This window comes from Canis lupus, chromosome 11 (genome assembly GCF_003254725.2).
Source record: "Canis lupus dingo isolate Sandy chromosome 11, ASM325472v2, whole genome shotgun sequence".
NCBI classification, from domain to species: Eukaryota; Metazoa; Chordata; class Mammalia; order Carnivora; family Canidae; genus Canis; species Canis lupus.
In genome coordinates this window covers 35,242,594-35,257,211 of record NC_064253.1, presented here as the reverse complement: position 1 = coordinate 35,257,211, position 14,618 = coordinate 35,242,594, and the positions used below count along the sequence as shown (strand labels likewise).

Genomic DNA, 14,618 nt, shown 5'->3' with positions numbered 1-14,618 from the left:
TGCTGAAAAGGCTATGTATATCAGTTCTTCTAAAACTAAATATAAGCAAGGACCATCCCACACACACATAAACAATACTTCTGTAAAATATATTTTAAATGACTAAAATAATTATATTTAAAGTAACTAAACAAGAAATTTTAAAAAGAGATAAAACATAACCCAAGTGTTTTATTACTAGACTTAAACAGAAAAACTATTCTGTTACAGGATTATAAAAGTTTCTCAACACTTTGAATTTCTGCCCTGAGTTCTTTGTAAACCACGCTTTAGTTAGCAAATGGCTCAATGTTGTATCACAGACTCAGAGTTTTTCTATTTCTCACATCAGAGGTGAATCAACCAAAAGCAGGTGCCTCACCCAAAGGCAGATATCAAGGGTACAAAAAAAAGATGAGCAATAATGGCAATTCTTGCAATATAAATTCCAAACAAACGTGCAGCTGGAACAGGAGCTAAAACCAAAAGAATGGCTGGAGAGAAGTCACAAACTACCACTGGGGCAAGAAGTCTCTGCTCAAGCCACAGAGACTAGAGCAGGCCAAAGTAGGGGGGAACACACAGAAATGTGAATAAGCAAAAATATAAAAAGGAGAGAAGATCTGAGGAAGAGAAAGGAATAAGTGGATATCTAAGGACAGGAAAAAGTACACACCCTTTGACTTTGGTGGACAAGGTAACAAAGGAGCAGAGACCGGGGCACAAAGTCCTGAAGCATCCTGCTGGCTCCTCCAGGCACAGGAAGCTTCCACCTCCCTCAGCATGCCTGGAGAATCTTTATAATCAGCGCCACTCTACCCCTGACCACCACGACTTACTGCTCCCTGCTGCCTGCAACCCAGAAGCACCTCCCCAACTAAAGGAAGACACTGGCAACTTACCTTTGGGTGTCACCAGGGGCATTACTTGAACTGTTTAAACTCATGGTAAGTCTCTTCCAACTCTTCCAAAGCAGCCCACTATTTCTGGATGATAGACTTCGTTATTGAGGATTACAACTGTCCGCACGGCTGTGGCTTACAAGTTAGATAAGCTGGAGTCTGTTAAAATAATAAACAATATAACAATGGTTATATATATGAGTCCTGGGACTTTGAGTGATTTTTGTCTTTTTCTTCAACTTACTTGTATTTTAAAAATTGTTTTATAACAAACGTAAATACTTGCATTTTTAAAAGCTATTATGTTTGATCTCTTTTAAAAAAGATTAGAAGCAATAATGACAACATTTTTAAAAGATACTCCTTATAAGAACAAAATTTTATTAGGTTATTTTAATTTCTCAAGAGAAAAATTTATCTTTTTTAAATATTTTATTTATTCAAGAGAGAGTACTAGCTGGCATGGGGGAGATAGGCAGAGGCATAGGGAGAAGGAGGCTCTTCCCTGACAGGAAGCCCTGTGATGTGGGGCTCCATCCCAGGACCCTGAGATCAAGACCTGAGCTGAAGGCAGACACTTAACCGACTAAGCCACCAGGCACTCCCCCCAAAAAAATGATCTTAATAAAATAGTGACAAATTACTCTTGAACTAGAAAAGGAATGTAAAGACTATTTCTGGGGGATAGAATTCATTTTTTTTTTGTTTTGTTTTTTTGTTTTTGTTTTTTTTTTTTTTTTTTAGAATTCATTTTGAAAGAAAGTGAAGTCCAGGGACATTTTTAAGTCCCTAAAGTCCTTCTCATAAATGATGTATTTCTAATGCAATGCTAAAACCAAAGAGAACCTTAGGTCTCTCCCAACAAATGATCTCACGGTAATTTTCAAAGTCCTTCTCTTAAGGATCAAGGAGGAGTAAGGAAAGAGGAGAGTAGTTGTCACTTACCCTGGTCTCTCTGGAACTCTCTTCTATGGGAGATATTCTAAATTATACAAAGCTAATCATTTAAAGTTGCTTTACTATATATATAGTATATGGTATGGTACATATATAAGGTATGGCTTTACTATATATAGGCATATATATACGTGTGTGTATATGGTATGAAGTAATCTCTGGGTAAGTATTTTAAACAGAGATAAGAATGATTAACTAAGTTCAGAAAGACACAAATATCAAGATCTCACAAGCATCTCTTGGTATCCCTAGTAGAATAGTAGAAGTCCAATATCCTAAGAAAGATCATGAGCTTTGGACTCAGAGAGATCTGAGTCAGGATGCCTTTAAGTATCTTCCAAGTATGTGGCCGTGGGCAAGTCACTTATACCCTCTGAGCCTGTTTCCACAACCATAAGAAAGGGATAATTACATCAATCTTATATATTTGAGATTTAAATAATACATACAGCATTATACAGTGCTCAGTCACTAAATTTCTATTACTGAATATATACCCTCTGGGAAAATATCATAGTCCCTCATAAAGGAAGGGAGAAAGTGATACTTAAGGTGATTCGGTCTAGGGGAAAGATGTATTAAAAGAATTACTTGGTGAAATTATCAATGTACAGAAATATCTATAAGGCCAAAAAAAAGAAAAATAACTAACTCTCCCTCTCTCTCTCTGCTCCTAATAAACCCTCAGAGATTTCACTGAAAGAAAAGGGACTCAAGCCAACCAAGATAGAGACAAAACCAAGGTGCTAAGAACTGAGTAATGATTCCTACAGACAGACACCAACAGATCTTTAAAACAATGATTTATCTGATACTAGAATACTCTGACCCAGAACAAAGAAGATAGAATTTTTACCAAGATAGAGGGAAAAATCCTAGTTCTCCAGGGACCTGAAAGACTAAGTTTAGAAATGGTGGTAGACAAACAAATACCACTGTCAATTTATTGAGCACCTAATACAGCGCCAAGCAATCTGTAGAACCCTGATCCTTACAACACTAAAGTAAAGATTGTCTTTCCTGAGGTTGTCCTCACTTCAATTAAGGAAGCTCATCTGACTCAGAGAAGCTAAATGACATGTCTACAGCCAGTCAGCTACTAAATGGAGGATACTAAGGACTCAGTCAACCTCTTACAATACTGAGTCCCAGAATCTTTTCACCTTACCACCATACCCCCAAAGGTCAGACTCCAGTTCAAGGCTCAAAAGTATGTATGTCAAATTTTTCTATTTTATGAAAAAGATGAAACACACACACACATCTATGTGTGTGTGTCACAACATGCACAAACCGAACCTCTAACCCACAGGAAAAGAATTTCCATAGATTGGGCCTTAATGTCTATTGTTTTGTTTTGGTTTTATCTTGGGCAGAGAGGTGTGGGAAGAGGTAGTTTACTAAATTTTAATAAAGTTGTTTCAACAAAGCTAAATTGAAGAAAACATTTTTTTTTTTTGGTACATCATTTTGGTATCTAACATTTTCAAATGTGAATAGTCTTCTAGAGAGACAAGTGTCTTCTATAGCTCAGGAGCAAGTGTCATCAATTTCCAGATCACTGATAGAGATACTGTAGTAGGCAGATGTCCCCACAATCTTGGCCCCCACTGATGTTTCTCTCTTGTATAATATCCTTCCCTTTTCTATGGGCAGAACCTGTGACTTGCTTCTAACCAAAAGAATATGGCAAAGGTGATGAGATGCCACCCCCATGATTACATCATGTCATATAAGATTCTGTCTTAGTAGACTGAAATGACAATCTCTGCTGACCTTGAATAAGCAAAAGGTCATGCTGTGAACTACCCACCAAGAGGGCTACATAACCGGGAACAGCAGGCAGCTTCCACTTCACAGCCAGTAAAAAGCTAGTTGCCTCAGTCATACAGATGCCAACATAAATTCTGCCAACAACCTAAATGAGCTGGGAAGCAGTCAAACCTCCAGATGAGCCCAGATAGCACCTTGACTGCAGTCCAGTGAAACTCTGAACAGAGGTCCCACCTAAGCTGTGCCCAGACCCCTGACCTAATAGATAATAAAGGGTGCTGTTTTAAGAAACTAAGTTTGTGGTAACTGTTAGACAACAAGAGAAAACCAATGGGGGGTGGGGAGGAGCCTGGCTGGCTCAGTCTGAAGAGCATACAACCCTTGATCTCAGGGTTGTGAGTTTGAGCCCCACACTGGGTATAGAGATTACTAAAAAAATAATAATAATAAACTTAAAAAAAAAAACTAACATGGACAAGAAACTTGAAAATACTCTCACAGGGGATCCCTGGGTGGCTCAGCAGTTTGGCGCCGGCCTTTGGCCCAGGATGCGATCCTGGAGTCGCGGGATCGAGTCCCACGTCGGGCTCCTGGCATGGAGCCTGTTTCTCCCTCCTCCTGTGTCTCTGCCTCTCTCTCTCTCTCTATCATAAATAAATAAATCTTAAAAAAAAAAAGAAAAAGAAAAGAAAATACTCTCACAGGGTGAAACAGAAAAAGAAGTTGAGTGACAAGAAAGATACAAAATGAGTTCTCACATCAGCCCTGCCTGCAGCATGTCTTTCATAAAGTTGTTTTTCTACAACTTATTAATTTAAATGAGGGACTTTATAAAAATCCTCTCTACGGTAATAGAGATAGAGAAACTAGAAAATCTACAGGCAATACTTACAAGAAAAAGCTATAAAATACAAATGAATAAGGGCAAACCACCAAAAGCCACAAAACCTACACAGGAGCAGAAGTATCTGAGGAGGAGAAAGCAGAGGGAAATAACAAGGCTACATTAAAAAAAAAAAAAAAAAGAGCCAGCAGATTATTCAATGGGGACCACTACAAACCAATCTGAGAACAGCAGATGAACCCCAGGAGAAGTCTGCCCATTCCAAGAGTCTGCATGTGATACAGGCATATACAATAAGAAAGTCTTTTTTTTTTAATTTCTTTATTTATTTTTTTAATTTATGATAGTCACACAGAGAGAGAGAGAGGCAGAGACACAGGCAGAGGGAGAAGCAGGCTCCATGCACCAGGAGCCCGACGTGGGATTCGATCCCGGGTTTCCAGGATCGCGCCCTGGGCCAAAGGCAGGCACCAAACCGCTGCGCCACCCAGGGATCCCTACAATAAGAAAGTCTTAAAAGCTTATGAACTCTGAGAACTGACCTGTCCAGGTCCGCTTCCTGGACAGAGGCCAGGCCCACACTAAAGAGAAACTGCAAGGAATGGAATCAAAGCTGAGTAGGAGTAGAGAAATAAAGACAAAGCAAAGCAATGCCCCAGACCAAACTGCAGGAGGACACATTGCCAGGAAATCTCAGAAATAAGGCACCATAGTTTTTAACACAAAACACAAGACAGGGCAGCCTGGGTGGCACAGCGGTTAGCGCTGCCTGCAGCCCGGGGTGTGATCCTGGAGACCCGAGATCGAGTCCCACATCAGGCTCCTTGCATGGAGCCTGCTTCTCCCTCTGCCTGTGTCTCTGCCTCTGTGTGTGTGTGTCTCTCATGAATAAATAAATAAAATCTTAAAAAAAAACCCACAACACAGAGTTCCATGAAGTCAGAAAAGCTTTCCCAAAGCTTGCCCCAATCTCAAAGCTCAGATAAACTAACCTTCCAAAAAATAAGCAACAGAGAAGTAGTGTGATCAAACCCCATACAAAGTTAACACAAGTGAAAGAGAGTAAGGAGCAGAATCGAATACTACAAATGAAAGCATAACAGAAAGACATGATCTCAGAACAGATGAGACCTGTAACTTACTTTCTCAAAATAAGCTAAAAGACACAAAAAATGGTACAAGACAGGAAAGAATAAGAATCAGAATTAGAGGGATCCCTGGGTGGCGCAGCGGTTTGGCGCCTGCCTTTGGCCCAGGGCGCGATCCTGGAGACCCGGGATCGAATCCCCACATCGGGCTCCCAGTGCATGGAGCCTGCTTCTCCCTCTGCCTGTGTCTCTGCCTCTCTCTCTCTCTCTGTGACTATCATAAAATAAAAATAAATTAAAAAAAAAAAAGAATTAAAAAAAAAAAAAGAATCAGAATTAGAAAAACTCAGAAAAAAAGGTGACAAAGATCAGAAAGAGAAATGGAAGAAAAAAGTCATTTCAATAATGAAGGCTACAAGGGAACAAAAGTAAAGACACATGACAGAAAATGCCTGAAAGGGGATCCCTGGGTGGCGCAGCGGTTTGGCGCCTGCCTTTGGCCCAGGGCGCGATCCTGGAGACCCGGGATCGAATCCCACGTCGGGCTCCCGGTGCATGGAGCCTGCTTCTCCCTCTGCCTGTGTCTCTGCCTCTCTCTCTCTCTCTCTGAGTGACTATCATAAATAAAAAAATAAAAAAATTAAGCGAACTACTTCAGTCCTCAGTCTTTAAAAAAAAAAAAAAAAAAAAGAAAATGCCTGAAAGGACAAAGGAAATGAAAAACAAAACTTTCTGAGTTAAAAAAAAAAAAAAAAAAGGAGGAGATCAAAGGATTCAAGAAGACAGGAATAAGAAGACAAAAGTGAGGGAACAGAACACTAAAAACTGTAGTTCAGGAAAACTTTCCTGAAGTAACAAAATTTTAATCTACATTTTGAAAGGCAAACTGTGTATGTGAGAATATGGACCACCAAGACACATCCTAAGGTCACTACTGGACTTGAACAAAAACACAAAAACTTGCACACAAATGTTCAGAGCAGCATAGCCAAAGAGTAAATAAAAAACCACCCAAATGTCCATTAACTGATCCATTGATAAATAAAATACGAAATATTATTCATCCATTAAAAGAAATGAAATAATGATACATGCCACATGGGTAAACTTTGAAAACAGTACGCTAAGTAAAAAGAAGCCAAACACAAAAGGCCACATACTGTATATGACTCCATGTATATGAACTCCATGTATATGGGACTCCATGTATATGAAATGTATAGAATGAGCAAATCCATAGAAATAGAAAGCAGATCTGTGGTTGCCAGAGGGTAGGGAGAGGAGGAATTGGGTCTGACTGCTATTAGGTATGAGGTTTCTTTTGGGGAGTGGGAAATAAATGTTCTGGAATTAGATGGTAGTGATTTCTGTAGAACAGTAAATATACTAAAAACCAATGAACTGTATACCTTAAAACTGAATTTAATAGGTGAGTTATAGCTCAATTTTTTAAATTCATCATCAAAAGAAAAACCTGGGATCCCTGGGTGGCGCAGCGGTTTGGCGCCTGCCTTTGGCCCAGGGCGCGATCCTGGAGACCCGGGATCGAATCCCACGTCGGGCTCCCTGCATGGAGCCTGCTTCTCCCTCTGCCTGTGTCGCTGCCTCTCTCTCTTTCTCTCTCTCTCTCTCTCTGTGATTATCATGAATAAATAAATAAAATCTTTAAAAAAAAAAAAAAAGAAAAGCCTATCTAAAGTCTCCTTTAGGGCAGCCTGGGTGGCTCAGCAGTTTAGCACCACCTTCGACCCAGGGCCTGCCTAATCCTGGGGTCCTGGGATCGAGTTCCACGTCGGGCTCCTTGCATGGAGCCTGCTTCTCCCTCTGCCTGTGTCTCGGCCTCTCTCTCTCTCTCTGTTTCATGAATAAATAAATAAAACGTTTCAAAAATAAATAAATAAAATAAAGTCTCCTTTAGCAAAATCTTTTTTTTTTAAGATTTTATTTATTTATTCATGAGAGACACAGAGAGAGAAGCAGAGACATAGGCAGAGGGAGAAGAAGGTTCCCTGCAGGGAGCCTAATGTAGGACTAGATGCCAGGATCCTGGGATCATGACCTGAGCCAAAAGCAGACACTCACCCACTGAGCCACAGATGCCCCTCCTGTAGCAAACTCTTTATTTTCTTCCCCTCTGTCTCTGATATCAGCTCCTGAGGACAGTAGGGTTCAAGAGCCTACCTCTGTGTGTTTTAGGAAGACTATATCAATGTAAAGCCCAAGTCACATCTGTGGCTGAATTTAAACTATGATTGGGGGATCCCTGGGTGGCGCCGCGGTTTGGCGCCTGCCTTTGGCCCAGGGCGCGATCCTGGAGACCCCGGATTGAATCCCACGTCGGGCTCCCAGTGCATGGAGCCTGCTTCTCCCTCTGCCTGTGTCTCTGCCTCTCTCTCTCTCTGTGTGACTATCATAAATAAATAAAAATTTAAAAAAATATATTTTAAAAAAAAAGGAATTCTGTTCTATTGAACAATGGCAGAGAAGATGTAGCAAAAGCTTGTTGTTCATGCCCCAGAGTGAAAAGGTAATGAATGATGAGGAAAGCAGCCAGGTACAGTAATAGAAATGTCAGTGAAATAGGGAGCTATGTCAAAGAATTGTAGGTTCTTCACATTACATGTGCTTTAAGCTTTACTTGAAACTTCTCTATGAAACTCCACAAGATACTTTAGCTAATCTGTAGAATTACAAATTCCTTGTAATACGTAACCAACATCAGCCTTTCTCCAATATGTACCCAACACTTTAAGTAACACTTTCTATTTGAAAACATTCAGTACATCATTATCTATCTATCTGATACCTCAAAGCCACTCCTCCTGTCATCATGCCAACTGTGACAAGCATCCCTTCTCCAGACAGTGTGCAAAGAACTTTCTGAATCTCTACACTATCACTCTTCCCCAATGGGAAGATACTGTTAACACCCCCACATTATACCTAAGGAAACTGGGGCTTAAAGATATTCATTCAAACACTTGTCCAAAGTCACATCTCTATCTAGTGACAGTCTGGATTCAAGCCCAAATTGGCTGACTCCATAGCTCTGCTATGTGGCTTGCTATTGGCCTTTAAGACATGGTTCACTTCCAGCCAGAGACCAGGTGAGATCTTGCTTGTCAAGAGAAGCATTTCTGCTCCCTACTGCTAATAGGGAGTAATAGCAGTAATACTGCTCACACAGCTCATTCTTTCACGCACCCCCACCCCATCCAAACTCACTACAAGTCAGAGTCCTCTTAACGAAATCTGGAGAACGGATTCTCAATCCAAATGACACCTCCACAGGCTTGGGCCCAAACTAGGCCATCCTGTAGCAGTGATGGATAAAGGCAAAGTTTTTTTTTTTTTTTTTTTTTTTTTTTTTTTAATTTTTATTTACTTATGATAGAGAGAGGCAGAGACATAGGCAGAGGGAGAAGCAGGCTTCATGCACTGGGAGCCCGATGTGGGATTCGATCCCGGGTCTCCAGGATCGTGCCCTGGGCCAAAGGCAGGCGCCAAACCGCTGCACCACCCAGGGATCCCAAGGCAAAGTTTAAATCAGCTTTTTGGGATCCCTGGGTGGCGCAGCGGTTTGGCACCTGCCTTTGGCCCAGGGCGCGATCCTGGAGACCCGTGATCGAATCCCACGTCGGGCTCCCAGTGCATGGAGCCTGCTTCTCCCTCTGCCTATGACTCTGCCTCTCTCTCTCTCTCTCTCTGTGACTATCATAATTAAGTAAATAAATAAATAAAAAATATAAAAATAAATAAGTCAGCTTTTTATGATACTCTATTAATAGATGAATCTTCTCTTGGTAGTGCAGTTGAACTATTCTCACCAGTCCTACTAAACCAGATGAGGGGATGTTAGTCTATCATTCTTCAATAAGAAGTTTTCTAGAAATAGGTTAATACGGCAACTGAGGCCAAGGGAACAATGATTGAGACATCCTAAGAGTAAGTTCCAGTCAAAAAGACAATTCTACTCTAGATTTCAGAGCTACTGCTGATACAAAGCTTTCCTACCTCACAGCTGAGTCCTTCAGTGGGTCATGCAGAATGTATTCATTTCTCAGTGTGTCTGTACAGATCAGGAGAAAAGGGAGGGGTGGAGGAGGTGGTGATGAAAAGATTAAAAAAAAAAAAGATAAAAACCACTATTACTGAGCACCAACTATGTGCCAGATCTACACTAACCATACCTAATCTCATTGAATCCTCCCAATACCCCTATGAGATGATCACACATATTTCATGGACCAGAATACTGATGCTTGGAGAGAATGAGTAACTTGTATAAAGCTGTTCAGTGGGAGGGGTGCCTGGGGGCTCAGCTGGTTAAGCCACTGACTCTTGGTTTTGATTCAGGTCATCTGGGTCAATCTCAGGTCTTGAGCAAGACCCAATAGGGGGCTCAGTACTCAGCCCCAGGTTTTGTGAGACTCTTTCCCCTTCCCCCGTGCTCCCCCTCAAAATAAATATTAAAAAATATATATATTTGGTGGGAAGGTTAGAATTCAAAACCACATCTGGCTGACTCCTAAATCCATCCTCTTTCATAACACAGTATTGTCTTCAATAATAATCACATCTGTGTTGGGGTATTCTATCTGCAGACTTAGATATTTCACCTTTAAAGACGACGTCCGGTTCTTTCATCAGAACAAGACCATGACAAGGGGGCTGAGACAATCAAAGAATTTTAGAATTAAATAGGACTTTAAAGACCAAGCCCATCCTCTTTATCTGACATTAGGAATCTAAAGTCTAGCCCATTTAGGTGATTTGCCTGAAGTCATGAAGCTAATAAAACTGTGCTCAGAAAACTCAAGCTCCAGACTAAAACTACTCCCTCCTGGGACACCTGGGTGGCTCAGTGATGGAGTGTCTGCCTTCAGCTCAGGTTGTGATCCCGGGATCAAGCTCAGCAATGGGCTCTCCGCAGGGAGCCTATTTCTCCCTCGGCCTATGTCTCTGACTCTCTCTGTCTCTCTCATGATTAAATAAATAAAATCTTTAAGAAATAAAAATAAAACTACTCCCTTCTTTCCTCTTAGCAGGTTGCACTGCCTTTGTTTCTTCACTTCATGGAAAGCCTCTGTCAGCTTCTGCTGTACCATTGTTTTGTTGTTACCAGGCAATAACTGTTCAGTAAAGCTGATGGATAAAACGGTAGGGTCTTCTCTGCAACATTTTATGACCTATACAAAACATCCATGTGTTTTGTATTTGAAAAAGTTGGACGCTAACTGAAATTGCTTCTCAGGTAAACTTAACACAGAATCATCAGAGATCTGCTTAAAATGAAAAAAATATATATATAAAATTATATATATATATATTTGGCTAGGATAAATATCACGATGGAATAAAGAACTGTCAAAAGGAGGCTCTACTCCTGCAGAAAATTTACAGCCTCGGAAAAAAACAGCCAGGTTTTCCATGTCTGGAGGGTAAGCTACAGATGACAGCCTACTACAACTCATCCTTTCATTTATCAAACATGGGTAGAATGTCAAGTGTGTGGCTGGCATCTTTTTTTTTTAAAGGATGAAAAAGACGTGGTCCTTATCCTGGAAGAGTTTACGGATTCTTGGGAGGGGAAAAGCCTGGCAGCCTGGAGCAGTAAACCTTAGGAGCCCTCTGGGTCCTGCCCTCGGGTCCAGCCCTCGGGTCCCTCCTCAGTCCTCGGGGTACTGCTGCAGCGGACTCGGTCGGGACGCTCCACGGAGATCTTCCCCCAGGGGGCGGAGAGGCCCAGCCCAGGGAGGGAGGCGCATCCCCACGCACGACACCAACAGCCCCAGGACAACTACGAACTAACTCGGGGCTCCCCATTAGCACCCATACCTTCCTCAACACCTCCCTGCCCGACTCGTTCGCCCCCGTGGTTACCTCAGGGGGCTCCCGTGGTCCAGACCGCACACCCAGGACCCCCCCAGGGGCAGCTCCAAATCTCAACTGGTAGAAAGAGGCCTAGGCAGATGGCCGGGGTCGGAGCAAACACTGTTGGAACCCGACGGGCTCTAGGACCCGGGGAGGGGGAAAGCGCATTTAAAAAAAAAAAAAAGTGGGACCGGAGGGGGAAAGCCCTGGAGAGACTGTGTTTACAACGGCCACTTCCGGAGCCTCGGCGGCGCTCGCAGACCTCCGCAGACTTTGGCAGGCCTCCCGGCCCCGCCCCAGCCGGCCCCTTGCCGCCCGCCGCCTGCCGCCCGCTGCCGGGGGATACGCACTGGGAGAATGCGGCGCTCCGATTGGAAGAGGATGGGCCCGCGAAGCTGCGCGGCCGTGCGGGAAGGCGAGGCAGGCGCATGCGCCGTTGCTGAGGAGCGGCGCGCGCGAGACCACGCGCGATCCCGCGGCGCGCGCGCCCTTTCGCGCGAGAGCGGCCCGGCCCGAGCTCCGAGGTGCTGTCCTCAGCGCGAGGTCGCCGGGTCAGGGACTCAGAAGCCGCAGAGCCGACAGACAAGGCAGTATGTCTAAACCCCAACAACTCCTCTTTGGCGTCTAGTGAATAAACCTCTTTAAGAGGATGGATCGCCGACTGTGCGTTAAACTACCGATCGCCAGGCCAGTGCAGCCCCTCGGGGTGTGTGCCCTGGAGCAAGGGCCGGGGTGGGGGGCTCGGCTTCTCTGGTTTCCCGCTGCTTAGCCCGCTCTCCGCCAGCAAGACGCTTCTTGGCCCCTCCTCCCATCCCCATTGTGTCCCAGCTGGGGTTGTAAACAACGCCGCGAAAATGCGGGTCAGCGCGCTGAAACTGTTGCAGCGCCTTTTTTTTTTTTTTTTTTTTTTTTACAAATAACACATAAGGAGGTACCAAGCGAAAAAGTCCTTAAAGGCTCGGCCCGGGCTCCCGCGCTGCCCCCGCCCCCCAGCCCCCGGCTCGCGCGCATGCGCCCTCCCCTGGTGAATTTCTACTTCACAATCTGCTACCGCCCCGGGGACGCTGGAAAACCTGACGCTCTTTTGTTCCTTGGCCTTTCAAAACCTATTCCCCAAAGAAAAATGCAAATTGGCGAGATTTTGATTGAGGATTTTTTTTTCTCCTTAAGATTTTATTTATTAATGAGAGACACAGAGAGAGAGGCAGGGCTGCCGGGCTTGATCCCGGGACCCCAGGATCACTCCCGGAGCTGAAGGCAGAGGCCCAACCACTGAGCCACCCAGGTGTCCCTTGATTGGGGATTTTGTCTTCACCATCTCCACCTCCACCCCTTCAAAAAGGTGTTTGATACGAAACAAACCGTTTATGCCAAGACTGTCCCGTGGTGATTGCGATCAACCTGAAACCAGGTGTAGTGGCCGTCTTTTCCCTGTCTTGCTGGGGACAGCCAACCTCATAAATGCAAATACAAATTGAGATTAAATCCTCCTTGATTCATGTAACACTGAAACTTGAATTGGTTTGATTTTGTTACTTATGTTTAAAAATGAAGACCACCCTGCTTCCTAATAATTTTGCCAGGAAGAGGATAATTGGTTCAAAGGAAAGTGTTTATGGAAAGGATAAAAAGAGCCCACCCTAACATTTACAAATGCAGTGTAAAACTACTACAACAGACTACTGAGATCTGAGATTAAGGCTTTTAAAGGCTTTTTTTTCTTAATTTTTCTTTTTCTTTTTTTTTCTTTTTTTCTTTTTTTTTTTTTTTTGCTTTACAAGTGTTAACTACTTATAAAATCTTTTATGTTTAGAAGAATAACAAAATTGAATATTATATGGCAAGAATAAATGGCAAATGTACTATACTGCACACTTTTTTTTTTTAAGATTTTGTTTGTTTATCATAAGACACAGAAGCAGAGACACAGGCAGAAGGAGAAGCAGACTCCATGCAGGGAGCCCGATGTGGGACTCAATCCCGGGACCCCAGGACGACGCCCTGGGCTGAAGGCAGGCGCCAAACCGCTGAGCTACCCAGGGATCCCCTACGCCCTTTTGTTAAATGAAGAATAAGTGCTATATGAAGGCTTGCAATCTTCATTTATTTGTTCATTCATTATTTATTGAATACAGATTATATACCCATCCTGGAGCTTGGTGATAAAAATACAAGACATTTAATATAGGTGCAATGGGAATCAGAAGAGGCAAATGTTAATAACAACCATGAGCCCCCCCAAAGGCTTTATAGACAACTATGAACTTACTCTAGGAAGCTGGTTTAGAGTCACCACGCTGAGAAGGAACTGGAAGACACGGAAGCTACACACACCAACACAAGAAACATCATGAGGCATTGGGAAACTGGAAGCTCTGTGTGCTGGATTCAGTGGGAAAGAGTAGGGAGTTAAGATAACACACTGGAGAAGTAGGCAGACCCAGATCACAGGGACCTTCTAGGTCATAGCGTACTCCCACTTGATGCATGGTTTCTCTTTCCATAACTTCCATTACCTGCAATCAACCAAAGTCAGAAAGCAGATCATCCTCCCTCTGACATATTCAGAAGATCAAAAGTAGCCTAACTCTGTGTCACGATGTCACATCAATCATCTCACTTCACCTAACCACATTCACACTTTATTATCTAAGGAGTACAATACAATAAATATTTTTGAGGGACCATATTCATGTAACTTTTATCACAATGTACTGTTATAACTTTCTTTTTTTATTGTTATTGTTAATCTCTTACTATGCCTTATTTATAAATTTAACTTTATCATAGGTGTGTACACATAGGAATAAACACAGTGTTATAGTATAGTGTTTGGTACTACCCCAGCCTCAGGCATCACTGGAGATCTTGGAATATATCCCCAACAGACAAGGGAGGACTACTGTACTTAATCAAGCAACAAAGCTAATGAAGGGTGTCGAGCAAAGAAGTTATAGTAATTACTCAATAAATCAGACTTTCAGAATATTTGGAGGTTTTCTGTTTTTTGGATATTTACAAGGTTAATTCTCTTCTGCTTCTGTTCGCCTAACACGCTGCTGCTACTTACAAAAAGCTGTACGTAAAAGAGGTTTTCTAATTCACTTACCTTTTCACTTTAAAAGTCATAATACTCACCTCATTCTTTTTCCTGCCAAGATCTTATTCAATTCATCCCCAGCACTCCACCAAAACAGCTTC

At 42.7% G+C, this 14,618-nt stretch overlaps 1 protein-coding gene across 12 annotated transcripts in view; it reads right to left on the bottom strand.

Moving 5' to 3' along the window:
- CCDC171 (coiled-coil domain containing 171) overlaps window positions 1-11,892 on the bottom strand; it is a 322,836-nt gene extending 310,944 nt beyond the window's left edge. For 3 of the 12 annotated variants that reach the window (XM_025431994.3, XM_025431993.3, XM_025431995.3), the window contains exons 1-2: window positions 11,427-11,717; window positions 882-1,040 (exon numbers count right to left, since the gene is read on the bottom strand). In XM_025431994.3, coding sequence (XP_025287779.3) covers window positions 882-925 — 44 coding nt within the window. In that variant the 5' untranslated portion in view covers window positions 926-1,040; window positions 11,427-11,717. Of the gene's footprint in view, window positions 1-881; window positions 1,041-9,557; window positions 9,613-11,426; window positions 11,718-11,767 lie in introns of those variants that run through there. The other 9 variants (XM_025431985.3, XM_049116141.1, XM_025431989.3 and 6 more) reach the window with 6 other exon arrangements.
- Between the last annotated feature and the right edge of the window lie 2,726 nt (window positions 11,893-14,618).